General features: G+C 35.0%; 1 protein-coding gene and 1 long non-coding RNA gene across 2 annotated transcripts; both read right to left on the minus strand.

The window, feature by feature from the left end:
- Positions 1 to 2,747: 2,747 nt before the first annotated feature.
- Positions 2,748 to 3,338, minus strand: LOC21411933. The gene is made up of 2 exons (XR_002902249.1): positions 3,124 to 3,338; positions 2,748 to 2,969 (listed from the first exon to the last, which is right to left on the minus strand). It is a non-coding gene; the product is annotated as an uncharacterized LOC21411933 (long non-coding RNA).
- A 1,856-nt stretch (positions 3,339 to 5,194) lies between these two features.
- On the minus strand, positions 5,195 to 10,326 carry LOC21408509 (ABC transporter G family member 21). The gene is made up of 5 exons (XM_024165815.1): positions 9,880 to 10,326; positions 8,961 to 9,762; positions 6,974 to 7,156; positions 6,486 to 6,664; positions 5,195 to 6,105 (listed from the first exon to the last, which is right to left on the minus strand). Exons 1-5 carry the CDS (start codon positions 10,168 to 10,170, stop codon positions 5,455 to 5,457), a joined length of 2,106 nt encoding a protein of 701 aa, XP_024021583.1. The 5' UTR covers positions 10,171 to 10,326; the 3' UTR covers positions 5,195 to 5,454.
- Between the last annotated feature and the right edge of the window lie 3,503 nt (positions 10,327 to 13,829).

The raw sequence follows: 13,829 nt of genomic DNA on the forward strand, positions 1-13,829 counted from the left end.
TATCTTTTGATCGCGCAACCGGTGGTCTAATGACTTGAAAATACTATCCGCAAGAAGATCGTATGGAAGTTGTGCGAATGATAGCTGCATTAGATCAACCACTTAGTTTTGTAGAGCATCATAATTTGTAATGATATATTAAAGTTGTACATAATCCTAATGCACAGTTAACTTCAAAAACTACTTTTAGGAAAGATTTATTAAAATTATTTAAAAAAGAAAAAGAAGCATTAGTAAACTTTTTACACTCAACTAGCAGGTGCGTTGCGTTAACGATAGATATTTGTTATGTCGTTGCCAATAAAGATTATTTAGCTGTAACCGGACATTACTTTAAAGGATTCGATTTAAATAAGAGAATATTAGGTCTTAAATGTATTTTAGGATCACATAGTGCCGATTTAATATGTAATACAATTTTAAATGTAATTGATGAATTTAGATTAAGAGATAAAGTAATAGCTATAACATTAGATAATGCTAGTGCAAATACTAAAGCAATTGAGTACTTCAAAAATGATTTAAGTTTATTCGGCGATAGTACTATTTTCCACCAACGTTGTGCATGCTACGTAATTAATTTAATAGTTAAATCCGGTTTAAAAGAAATGGACACTCACATTAAAAGAATTAGAGATAATATTATATGGATTCAAGGTAGTAACCAAAGACAAGAAGATTGGTTCAAGTTCATACAAGCATGAAATATACCTCTTAGAGCATTAGCCTTAGATATGTCTGTAAGATGGAACTCAACTTATATTATGCTTCAACAATGCATCCCCTATAAGGATGCTATAACAAACTATATCTGTACAAAATTAGGAACATGACATATAGACGCATATGATTGGTAAATTGCCGAAGTTTTGTATCAATTTTATGTAGGTTTCATGAAGTTACTTTAAAACTTAGTGGAACATATTACCCAACATCACCTTTAGCTTTAGGTAAGCTTTTAAGAATTAATATTTTATTTAGTGAATATAGGGCGGATCCAATCTTAGGAGTTCTTATCCATTCTATGGAAAAGAAATTTAAAAAATATTAATTTAAGTTGCCTTTGTTGTATGGTTTGGGTACTATTTTTTATCTTAGATTAAAATTAGACAATTTAGAAAGTGGTTTAGAAAACTTAGGTGAATTTTCAGGCATCAATTGTTCGGACTAATTTCCAACAATAAAGGAAAAGATATTTTCGATCTATAGTAAATATGAGAATAGGTTTAGAAGCACAAACTCTGGAGTACAGGAACTGCAACAACAAGATAAAACCCGCATTCATTCTTGAATGTTTTCAGGTTAAAGAAGAAGAAGAAGATAACTCAAACAGAAGCTGAGAGTGGATCTTCATCAACAGGTGGCAACAGCGGCGGCGGCTTTAACAAGCTTATGGCGTACCTCAGTGAGAGCTTAGTAGTCGACGGTACTAGAGAATCGTTTGAGTTAGTTTAATGGTGGAGGGCATGAGCATTAACTTGGTCAATCCTAACTCGATTGGCAATGAATATATTTTCGATCCCAGTCTCAACTGTTTCATCTAAACAAGCATTCAGTATGACAGAACGAATACTTGAGGAACGCTGAAACGCATTGTAAAGGGACACTGTTGAAGCCTTGGTCTGAATTAAGGATTGGGATCGTGCCGATCAACATCTACAGGATACAATTTCGCCGACAAGTCAAGAATGGATCGATGAATTTAATAGATTAACATTTAATTTTGAAGATGATCTTTCAGCTTCAAATTAAATTGTAAATTTATAATATGTAAATATGTATTTGCTTTTAACATTGTAATTGTATATTTAGACTTTGTAAGTTTGTAAAATTTCTAATTCGTCACAAAAGTATTGCACTCTTTTTTCCTTACAAAGTTTTTATCCCAATTGGGTTTTTCTTAGTAAGGTTATAAACGAGCCAATCGTAAATTATGAATTTAAAAATTAATATACAAAATTAATTTATTTAATTGTGTTAATAATGTGTGTTGAATGTTGATTTTAGTTTTTATATAATTTTAACACAAAATAACTTAATAATTATAAAAATTTAAAAATTTTAAAAGAAATTCAGGCATTCCGGGTGGGCTCGGGCAGCCAAAACCAGGCCCGCGGCCCGTCCACGGGCCTTCTCGGTCTTGGGAAGGCAGCCCGAAAATTTTAAACGGGTCGGGTCGGGCAAAAAATCGATATTTTCAGGCGATCGCAGATGACCCGTCTAAAGTTTTAGCACTATTTATAAGTCACAAGTCTTTTCTCTCTCGCTCCTGGTTTGCTGGCAAAGCTTTCACCCGACCTCACTCCCCACTGACATGAATTTCTTATTCCTTTCCATTTCTTTTCAGAAACTTTAATTTCCATTGTAAATTCACTTAGTGTAGTAGGTTGAGTCACGTCAGAAATCAATTCTATTTTATGACATTTCCGATGAGTCCTACCAATTCATTAATTCCACTATGTTGGTCTCTTATGAAGAACATCAATATATAGTATTCACATCTAAGGGCTTGTGGACTTCTTCTTCTTCTTCTTTTTCTTTTTTTTTTATTTTTTTATTTTTTTAAAATGAAAGGGCTTGTGGGCTTTTCTCGTTTTCAAGCAGAAACATAATACATATATCTCTTGTCATATATAGCAATAGTTTTCTGTTTTTCCTTGGATATTTCTAGTGGTAGTTTGTCAGTGTGTTCAGCAGTTCATCCTGTAGTTAGTGTGAATATTCAACTAAAACAAAAGCCAAACTCATGATTTTAGAATATGTATGTTTTATTTAATAGGCCAAGCATAAAAAGAGAGACATGCATATGGTTATAAAGTACAACCAAGAGCTATTAAAATTGATAAAACACCATGGAGGACCACTCCAATTTTAACATCTTCATGGAGCTCCAAAGGTGACACCAATGCATGGACTCCTCCTCATCCTACTTAATTCTTGGCTGCTGACTTGCTTCCGGTGCCGGATGTCTAAACAAACCAACATAAAAGTAAAATTAGCTTCAAACCTCGAAAACAAAACCGAATACACATGTTTAATTTCGTTGTGCAGCACAATTGTAGCGTCTCGTGATTTACAAACAAATACTTGAGCTATGTATTGTATTGTATTTTATTGTATTACCTTCTTCTTAGGCTCCCGAGTACTGGCCCCGCTCTTCTTAGGGGGGTTTTTGGAGGCCGGAGTTTTCGGCGTGCTAGTAGGAGCTTTAGCTGCAGGCTCCTTGCCAGGAGGTTTCTCAATCTTAGCTGATGCCATTTTTTTACTTTGATGCTCTTTTAAAAATAAAACACAATAGTATGTTTTTTTTTTTTTTTCTTTCTTACTACCTTTGCTGGCCTCAAGTACTAGGTGCAGCCCAAATAACCCATTTTATAGCTGAGCTTGAGGAATGTAACTTGGGAGTAGAATTCCCACTTACAGCAAATGGTGAATAGGGATTGTGATGGGGAATGGAATAATCTGAAATAGTGGGCCTTAAATTTCAGAGATTCTGTTGTATCTGATGCTTGATAACATAATGACATGGATTGGATGCCTATTCTAATTGCAAATGTAGATATTTCCTAAGGTAACTGTCAAATGACAGGTACATAAAGCTATGAACCTAAATCATCTAGAAGAAACTTTTCATGTGGCAAGCTCATTTGATTTTTTTTTTCTCTCTGCTTGAAGAACTCACAATAAAACCATTAACCAATACTCCAATAGGCACAAAAACTTATACTTGATTTGTGGGCATATTTTGGATTGAGTCCAAATGTGAAGAATTTATTTTCTTGTTGTAGCTCGAGCTATAATGTGTAAAAGAACATTTTGCAGTATTTGGATCCTTTTAATCTATTCAATTTCCATTTTTTGTCGGCTGATTAAATTGCTTTCAATGAGTAAGATTGCAGTGTTGCACAGATAAATACTATTGAAATAAGATTAGTGTTCCAAGATGTGAATTAATCTATACAAGCCTATCCAGTTGAGGTGAAATCTATGTTGTACAAAGTTCAGCCAGGACTGTTCTTTGGAGAATTCAACTCTAGAAAGTTGAAAGACTGTGAAAGTATTATTGTGTTAAAAATACACGACTTTCGCCATAGCCAGAAGTTGTTAAGAGCCAGAAAGTAGCTTGTTTTTGGTGTAAGATTGATGATATTTTGCTCCGGATTTACTCTTAGGTTATAGCACCTCTACATACATCCAAAGTAGTAATTGTTACATAACATTTTTTTTTTTAAAGAATTTTTTTTAATAGTTTGCCTTATGACAAATTACATTTATTCCCCCTGAATTATAAGCGTTTGAACAAAATGCCCCATAAATTTTAAAAGTAACAAATTTTCCTCCTGATGGCAGTTGTCGGCGGCTACTGGTCGGGATTGACTTATCTATGGATTTTGAGTGAAATGATGGGGGCGGTGCACTTCACCACCACTGGGACTGCGGTTTTTCGAGAGGAGGTGTGGCAACCTTAGAGGGCAGTTGTGATGAAGCTTTTTCGGTGGGAATCAACGACAAACTTCAGGTGGGTCTTGTTCCTCTCATCACTCTGAGTTCATAGAGACCGGAATCACTCCGATCGGAGGTCAGACGGAAAAGTTATGGCCATTAAAAGTTTTGGGTTTTTCAGAACTTCGGCCGGAAAGTGTGCCTTCATCCGGCGGAGTTGGCAGCCACAAGACACCAATCCAGACTCGGCTCGACGAGAGCTTTCTGATGATCCGGGAAGTGTCGAAAATGGACGTCGGAATACTTGTCGGAGCTTAGTGGTCGTGCACGGAAAAGGGAGAGGAAAGAGAGTGAGGGTTGTAATGCTTCTGATTAGGTGAGATTGACCAATCTATATGGGTAAAATCATTATTTTAGAATAGAATAAAAATTAAATGCCTCAACGATTTTTACGTGCCACTTAACATTTAAAATTTAACCGAGGGGACAGAAAAGTAGGACGCGTCCTAACGGCGAATTGTTCAAAAAGAAAATTTGTTACTTTTAAAATTTATGGGGTATTTTGTTCAAACACTTATAATTCAGGGGAAATAAATGTAATTTGTCATTTTTCTTTTTATGTACTTCTTTAAGTACTAATATTCTCAAGTCTTCATTGTGAAGTTTCTTTTCTTTGCCAGTAATTGTGAAGTTTCTTATTTTAGTGGAATATGACAATTGTCATGAGCAGGAAAACTCGGACGAAAAACACTTCACCAGAATAAGAATAAGCTTTGCATAAACAATCAATTACAAGGTACGGATTCCCATTTAGTAAGACGAAAACAAACTTCGATACAATCCGAATCCCATTTTAGACCTAAAGAGGGTCAGCCTGAGACTTTCTTAGTCAGCCAACATGATTATTTGATCAAGTTGGAAAATATGATGATCTCCATCAATTCCGTTAGCTTAAAATCTCAAAACACATAATTCAGTCTGTGAACCTTTTTTGTGTCAAGCAAAGCAGAGTCATTGAGGTTGTCCCATTCTCAGAGCCACATAAGCCAAAAGCCTATACCCCACAAACATCACAGTCAAAGCAGCCACATCCCACCACTTGTTATCAAGTCCAAGACACTTAATGGCAGGAAAATCCATTACCCTGCAATGCATTCCAATCCCACACTCATAGAACTCATTATCTGTGTATTGCACTCCCACAAGCAACTTGTAGCAGTAATGACTGAAGGATATGTACTTCAACCAAGCAATGAAGGCTGGGATTTTCTGAATGTAGTATCCGCCGACGAGTAAGAAAACGAGCATAGTCACCGAAGCTAGTGTGGTGGCCTGTTTTACATCCATGAGAATGGCTCCTAAGGCTAGTCCTAGCCCTTGGGAGACCAAGACATTGAAAAGTATGATCAATAGTGTTAGTAAGAATGTAATGAGTGAAGGCTTGAGGCCTCCCATCCAATACGTGACCGTTACGAAGACGGTTGGCAGCACGAGCTCCATTGGTAAATCGCCCGCCATTCGAGCAAAGTAGTAGGAGGAGAGGCGGTACATGCCCGAGGAGCGCTCTTTTATCAGCATTGGCCTTTCTTGAGGGAATGCAAAGATGGCATTGAATAGAGGGAAGAAGCCCCAAAAGATGGAGAAGAAGAAAAGAAGTCCAATCTGTCACAAATAATATCATAGTCAAAGTTGTTACTAATGAACAAGATGTGAAATTTAAAAGACCTAGATGTAGAGACAAAAATGACTAATCTAATTCTCTATTTACCATCTACTTGTTTGATTTTGTATTACTTAATGGTTCTTAGAATTTGGAATTGGATAAGGTAAACATGGCAAGTTCTTGTACGGCACTTGGACTAGTCAACTTTTTGGGACAAGTTGTTCTCTAACAATTGTGACCATCTATTTTTTCCCCCTTGTTGGAACAAATTAATAAAAAATGATTTGCGAAAAGTTGACTCCTATGGCTCATTTAATGCCCACTAGAAACACTGTTTTTACATGACATTAAAAGTAAAGTATAGGGAAAACATATATACCTGATCTTGTATATTTGAGGGGTCAGAGTGCCACCACAGAAGGCCTGAAAGAATTGAAACAGACATGACTTGGAAAATCCTTAAGCCTGAGTAAGATTCATGCTTTCTTTCTTTCAAACCCCTTCTCAGAAGCACCTTAAATTGCACCCACCAGCTTGTGATCCACTTATTCTCACTACCTACAAGGTCATTTGCTTATGATTAATGTTCAGTATATCATCCACAAATGACTGCTACATTTACATAGAGATTCTGATATGCCACTTTCTTAGATGACCAACAGTGTCAGTTTACCAATCCAGGCAAAACGTGATGGTAATTTTAAAGGAGATAAAGAATGCTATCACAGAATTTTGAACTTAGATCGCCCGCTTTAATACCACGTTAATTTACTAATTCTTTTAAAAATTTAAGCGGCTAGAAAGTTCGCCAATTTTATATTCTAACAATCAAAGTCAATATATATTTCAACGTAGACTTTCACTTGCCTCTTAATGATGAATTTCTAACTGGGTCTTTGTGATTTCCGTGAATCTCAGCCTTCAAGGTGGGGTATATGTTCTTTTTGTAGGACGATACTAGGTGCTGCTTAATTGAATTTTGGTCGTCAAGATGCTCCAATCTGCCATGAAATTCATGTTGGTCATCCTGTTTTATGTCAGTTGCAATACCTGCATTCATAGGTTGAATCAGTAAAACCAAGTAAATGTAGAAAGTAAAAGTGGCAGTTCTCTTGTTTCTTCTTAAGATTTACTATGGAGGGAGTATTTATCGTGGAGCATGCTATTTTACTCTATCGATAGAAATTGTGTTTTAATCATTAAATTAATTTTTTCAACCGTCGGATATGTAATATAAGCAATTATGTATAGCATATTATAAATTTTTAACATTGACATGTACAGATCTAAGCGTTAAAATACTAATCTAACACTTAAAAATATATGTTCTCACAAGTGATGCTAAATAGTATACTTTACCGTAAAAATTCCCCGGAAGAAAAATACACAAATAAAAGGGCAAAATTTGGTGGGGCAAGTGAATGATCATCAACAATCCTAAAGTCAACACTGATTTATAGGATTGTTGTCCATATCACAGCTATTGGCGACAATCAACCAGCAATATGATCGACTATTATGTAACTTCAAAAGAAAAAGATCCCAAATGCAAAGAAAATCAGATCAATTGACTAGTAAAATTCCAAGCACACAAAAAAAAAAAAAAAAAAAAAAAAAAAAGGACTAGCTAGAAGGCCACCCCTAAATATAGACCTCCATCTAAAAGCAGAATATTGAGATAATTCTTGTTTGAATAATTGAGGGCATATAAAAAAACCACTCTACTTCTCAACCATATCTCAAGCAGAAGATATGACCAAATTCATTTACATTTGTATATTTTTCAGACTTGATACGATTTTGATTTACCAGCCCTTTATACGATGAGAATATTCTATTGACAATTTATCTCTCTAAACGTTAAATCTAGTAAAATTCATGTCAAAATAAAAAAATACGCAAAAATTGATAGTTTCTTAAATGCGGATCTAAATTAAAAAAAAAAAAAAAAAAAAAAACCCCCTACCGATAAACTTTTTTTCTTTTCATTTTTACTCCAACACCCACTACAAATAAAACTCATCCCATCAACCTAGAGGTAGTGACAAAGGAGGATGGAAAACTAAAGAGCAAGGATACAAACAGTAAGCTATAAATAATGGAGGGTCAAATCAAATGAATTTGTTTGCCAAGACATTGGGTCCTATGTAACAATGATAGAGCTAAGCTAAAGCTTCCCTTTTTTTTTTTTTTTTGGAGGAGTGGAAGAGACATTTTGTATGAAGGCCTAAAGTTAGGAACTAAGGTTCAATACTAACAATGAAGTAGATATAATCTTCATCTGACTTATAAAAAGTGGGCAAGCTATACTAAAGCTGCAACCAGTTTCATGTGAATCCCAATTGTAAGCCAATAGATTTGATTAAACAAGGTTGTCGGTGAAGTGAATTAATTATCTATATGTGAGAAAATTTAATGAAGTAACTGTTAAAAGTTTCTCAAAGTTTGCAAAGTAGTTAGTTGTGTTGGACAGTTTGGTGAGGTTCACACATTGACCGCAAAAAAAAAAAAAAAAAAAAAAAAAAAAAAAAAAGAGAGGGAAAAAAACGTAATAACTTTTTGGAAGTAAATAAAATTGTGCTCTTCCAAGGTTGTCCACACATTTAAGATTTATTACAAAAATAAAAAGCCATATTTGCCATATTGTCTATGTCATGTAATATAGTACTAACTTTACAAAAATGAATAATACTAATCATATCAATATTTATGAAACTTCATACCCCTTTCAATCTGATAATGTTTTTGGTGTTAGTCCTACTCCTATAATTTGAGAAGTGAACAAAAATGCATTTTTACCCTTAAATATAGTATGTCAAAAAATTATAACCAGTGCTTTTATATTTCTACTTACCATTAGCAAGATCAAGCAAAAAATCAGCCGGGTTCATGAAATTGAACCCGGGGACGTATCCGATGGAGCCGAAATAATCCATGACCCGTCCCGCCTGCCCGCAATAAATGGGGCAGCCCTCGGACAATACCACCACCTTATCAAACATTCTGTACAGCCTACTGGACGGCTGGTGAAGGGTAGTGATGACTGTTCGGCCGCCGCGTGCCAGCCCGCGCAACGTTGCGATTATCCTCTGCGCCGTCGTGGAGTCGAGCCCCGACGTCGGCTCGTCGAGCAGCAGCAGGCACGGGTTTACCAACATCTCCTGCCCGATACTGACCCGCTTCTTCTCCCCGCCCGACACGCCCCGGAGGAGCGGCCCACCCACGACGCCGTTGCGGCACCGAGTCAGGCCGAGTTCGACGATGATCAACTCGGCCTGTTCGATCTTCTCCTCCCTGGTGAGCTTCTTCGGAAGCCTCAATAAAGCTGCGTATGTCAAGGTCTCTAACACAGTCAAGTGAGGGTACAACACGTCGTCTTGTGAAACAAACCCGGTTTTGCGCTTCATTGAGCTGGAAAAAGGCTGGCCATTGTACGATATGTTACCGGAGATCTTCCCCGGCAAACGACCGGCGAGAGCCGTGAGGAGTGTCGTTTTGCCGCTGCCGGAGGGGCCCAGCATTGCGAGAAGCTCCCCGGGCCGAACCAACCCAGAAACTCCGTTGAGAACGGCCCGGGTTGGCTTCGGCACATGCGTAGAAAAGCAGTTCATTCCGTTTCTGGGTTTCAGGTTGACGGTGTAAGCAACGTCTTCAAACTGTTTGAAAAGAAGAAAATAAAAATCACATTGATTACATTATAAAAAATGAAAAGAAGTTAATCATAAACAAATTTGATATTGAATTATTGGTATATTTTGGGATGTTATACGTACCTTGAGAGTAACGGGGCGTAGAGATTCGCGAAAAATGGAAGATCTAACGGCGCCTGCCGATTGGTTATGGTGATCTGCAAGCACCAGATTATGATGATGATCATGGTCATGACCCAACGAGCAGGTGGGGCTGGTTTCGGCGTGATCACAAGACGGTTCGGCGTGAACGGAACCGGTCTCCGACGACCGGTTCACGTTTGTGAGTAAGAAGCTGGGCGACGGAGTTGTGGTGGCACTAGTGGTGGTGCTATTTGGGGTGCCTGTAATTGTCTCTTGCTCAGGAGGCATCATTTCTAAAGTTTAGAAATTAAAATTTCACCAAAAAGAAAAAGGATTGAGATCAGGAATAGGGAAGATTGGGAATTAATCTAATGTTAAGAGAGAGAGAGAGAGAGAGAGAGAGAGAGAGTAGAAGAAATATTGAGGAGAGAAGCTGAAAGGGAAGAGGGATTGAGATGGGTCACAAATATTTCACATGCAAGAAGAAGACATCATGTGATGAGTTTATAAATAAAGTGAAGAAAAGAGGCACGAGAATTGTAGGAACAAACAAGCCACTGATATAGTAGTTCGTAGAAGTACTATTGCTAAAGAGACACGACCATATATGACTAAGTTATTTTTTTATATATATTTTTTTAAAATTTGTTGTTTGTTGTTGCCTTGTGGTGTGTTGGAGGTCTAGGGGTGATGTATTAATTAATGAATATTGGTTAATGCATTTATGTTCTTTCCCCTATAGCTAGTTGGTGTGTGCGTGTATACAGGGAATTTGTTGTGTGCCCTCTTTTTGTAATCTCCGAACCACATATATCTCTTTTTTAAGATTTTTTTTTTTTTACTGTAGGACTCCATACTTAGTACACGTTTCAAACGGTTGGATTTATTAAATCACATCAAAATAAAAAACTACGCAAAATAAATAGTTGTTAATATGCATGTTTGACGACTGAAAAATATACACAACAGTAATTTATTTTCGAGTAATCCTATTTATCTTGTAAGGTTAAATTCCTACCAATTCACAAAAGGATGGACCTCACCTATAGATCTCACCTGGATCTCACATGTCGGGCTCATTCTTTATGAGAGGGTGCGGACATATATGACTATAAAACATCTTTGGTTTGTTTCTTTAAGTTTTACAGGAGAAATGCCATTTTCCAAAAAAATATATATGTCATGTTTATATGGTACGTGTAAAGGGATTTTTGGTGTACACTGCTTTTATAATTAGTCGTTTCCACCAATACATTCATCAATAGAATTTTGTTTGGATTTTATCGATCGTCCCCTACTCATATTATCACACAGTTAATTAATTACGTATAAAATCCGAAAAGAAACTTTGACTAAGATTTGGTAGTACTAAATCAAGCTGTAGTTGACTCTCATTGTTCATCATTGCTTTTGCTTTGCTTTACTTTTCTTAATATGCTGTATTTAATATATTTCATATATTTATACATGAATTTCGTACTTGCCAAATTATATATATTTAGCTCATAATCTTTATATATATTTATATTGATATAACGCACTTGATTTTATCGAATATCCGGCATATACATGTTAATTAAAAAAAGCTTTGGAACTACATGTATACTCTATGCATATATGCTATACGTACGCTTGTAGAATACCTATACCACACAATCATACGTGTGGATTTTATTTTAGGGCTCGTTTATTTTATATACTCAAATTTAAATTATTAATTCTGCTACAGTATTTTTTTCTTACAAAAAATTTAAATTTAAAACATCAGAATTAAGAATCATTGTTTGAATATACTTTTCAAACTGTCTTTATATATTTGTCTTTTAAGTAGTATAATGGACTATATTATATTGTTGCTTTACATGTATCTCTTATACCCTTTCTCGTCAATTAATTAATTTTCTACCCCAATCTTCTTATTTAAACACTAATATATATTTAATCCGTGAACTTAAATTCCAAAAGAGATTTTTTCAGGCTTTAATTTGCCTGTATAATTATGCTTATTCCGTTTTGTTATCACTATTTTTACCAAATGTAGATTATGCTGCTAGGCGTAAGCCAATCAATATAATGGGACCGTCCATATTTCACAGATAGAAAAGCTAATTAAAAAAACAAAAAGTTTATACATTCATCTCCTTTTTCAAACAAAAAAAAAAAGAGGCAATTTAGAATGTAGCAAAACAGGGAATATATATATATTTGTCATGGTTTTATGGGGAAGCGAAAAATCAATAATGGTAGTTAAAGTGTAGCTCATCATCATCATCATCATCATCATCCACTTAGGTGTCAGACTCAAATAGAACCCCAACCAACCCCCAACACTTCTTTCTAAATATATATATATATATATGAGACAAAGAACGCTGTTTAATTTCTTAGCTCGTGCCCTTTTAGTTGTCAAATGCCTATTCAATAGAAGAGATAGTGGCTGAGATTGTGTCGTCTTCCTGTAAAAGACTTTGCTTCAAGGTGGTGTCACCATCAATGAAAGTTCATGCTTTTTATGATTTTTCCCCTTTTTTTAGAGATTATTACGGCTAAAAAAAATAAATTATTGATATATCTTTATTTTATAGTTGATAAATTTGTATAAAAAATTATCGTTTTGTATATTATATAATATGATATAGATCAAATTTACTAATTTAACAGTAAATTTAACAATCATAAATGTGCACCATCTATAAAAAGTCTTACATTAAAAGTATCCTTATTTTTTCTTTCTTTTATTTTATTATTATTATTATCATTATTATTTGAAAAAGGAATCGATCACAGCTTGCATTGATCTTAGTACGGGTGTCGTATTATATACTAATCACCTTAATAACATACGTGTTAAAATTAATGAGGTGGTGGTGGTGACACTTCTGCTTGGTTTACTCGATTTGAAAAGTATGATCTATACGGCCGAATTATTCCATATAATACGTGGATCTTCCTATAATTGTGAATTTATTGGACTAATTACAATATTCGTGTATGCTACACTTTCCATTGATTGAACCATATATTATATACAACGCCTCACAAAATTTTACTTGAATTGAATAGATCAACGAAAAATCAAACATTCTCTTGCTTTCTATAATAGAGAAGATTCTTGGTGTCAAGTTCTTGATTCTCAATATATAATATATATATATATGTTCCTAACATAATCTGTATTTATTAATTAATTGCATAATTGCTAGCTAGCTATCATGATGTTAGATAGGCCAACAACAACCATACTTTTTTTTTTCCTTTCCTTTTCTTTTATTATTTTCTTTTGGATTCTTTGCTTTTTTGTTCTGAGATTAACATGCACTAGGGCTACACATGTCATTCACAAATCCTGCACACTACAAACCGCTCTCTTTGGATTCTCATCTCAAAATCAAAAATATCCAAAATGAGTTGATAAATTTTTCTTTAACCTATACTTTTCCTACTTCACCAATACTATATCTATACAGTAAATTTGATTCTCCTTTTGTAAATCACTATTTGAAAAACTTATCCAAGTGCAAGTTCTTTTGCAGACCTTTTATTTGGACAGTATGTATACAGTTAATTTGATTCGCTTATACCATGTAAACTCTTGTTATCTTTGTATGCATGGCCTTTCTATGTGCCAAGTGTCCATTGCTACAAGACCATTACTTTCCACTTGGCTATTACACAGTGGTTGATGCTCTACTTTTTCATTTATAATTATAATTTGCTTTTCTGAAAGTTTGATGTATTGGTTTCTTTCTTTCTTCCCCACATTTCTATAAATTTCCTTCAAAGTCCAATCTTGGCGTATATTGATCTTATAATGAGATTCTTTGCTTGACCCTTACAATGAGAGAATGAGAAATTAATTTGATCTTTTTTTCCTGACCCCATAAAAAGTAGATTAACGAATAAGATTTGTCTTAAAACCAAGAAAGTTTTGTGCTTGCACCTTAAATTTT

This window comes from Morus notabilis, unplaced genomic scaffold (genome assembly GCF_000414095.1).
Source record: "Morus notabilis unplaced genomic scaffold, ASM41409v2 Scaffold451, whole genome shotgun sequence".
NCBI lineage: Eukaryota > Viridiplantae > Streptophyta > Magnoliopsida > Rosales > Moraceae > Morus > Morus notabilis.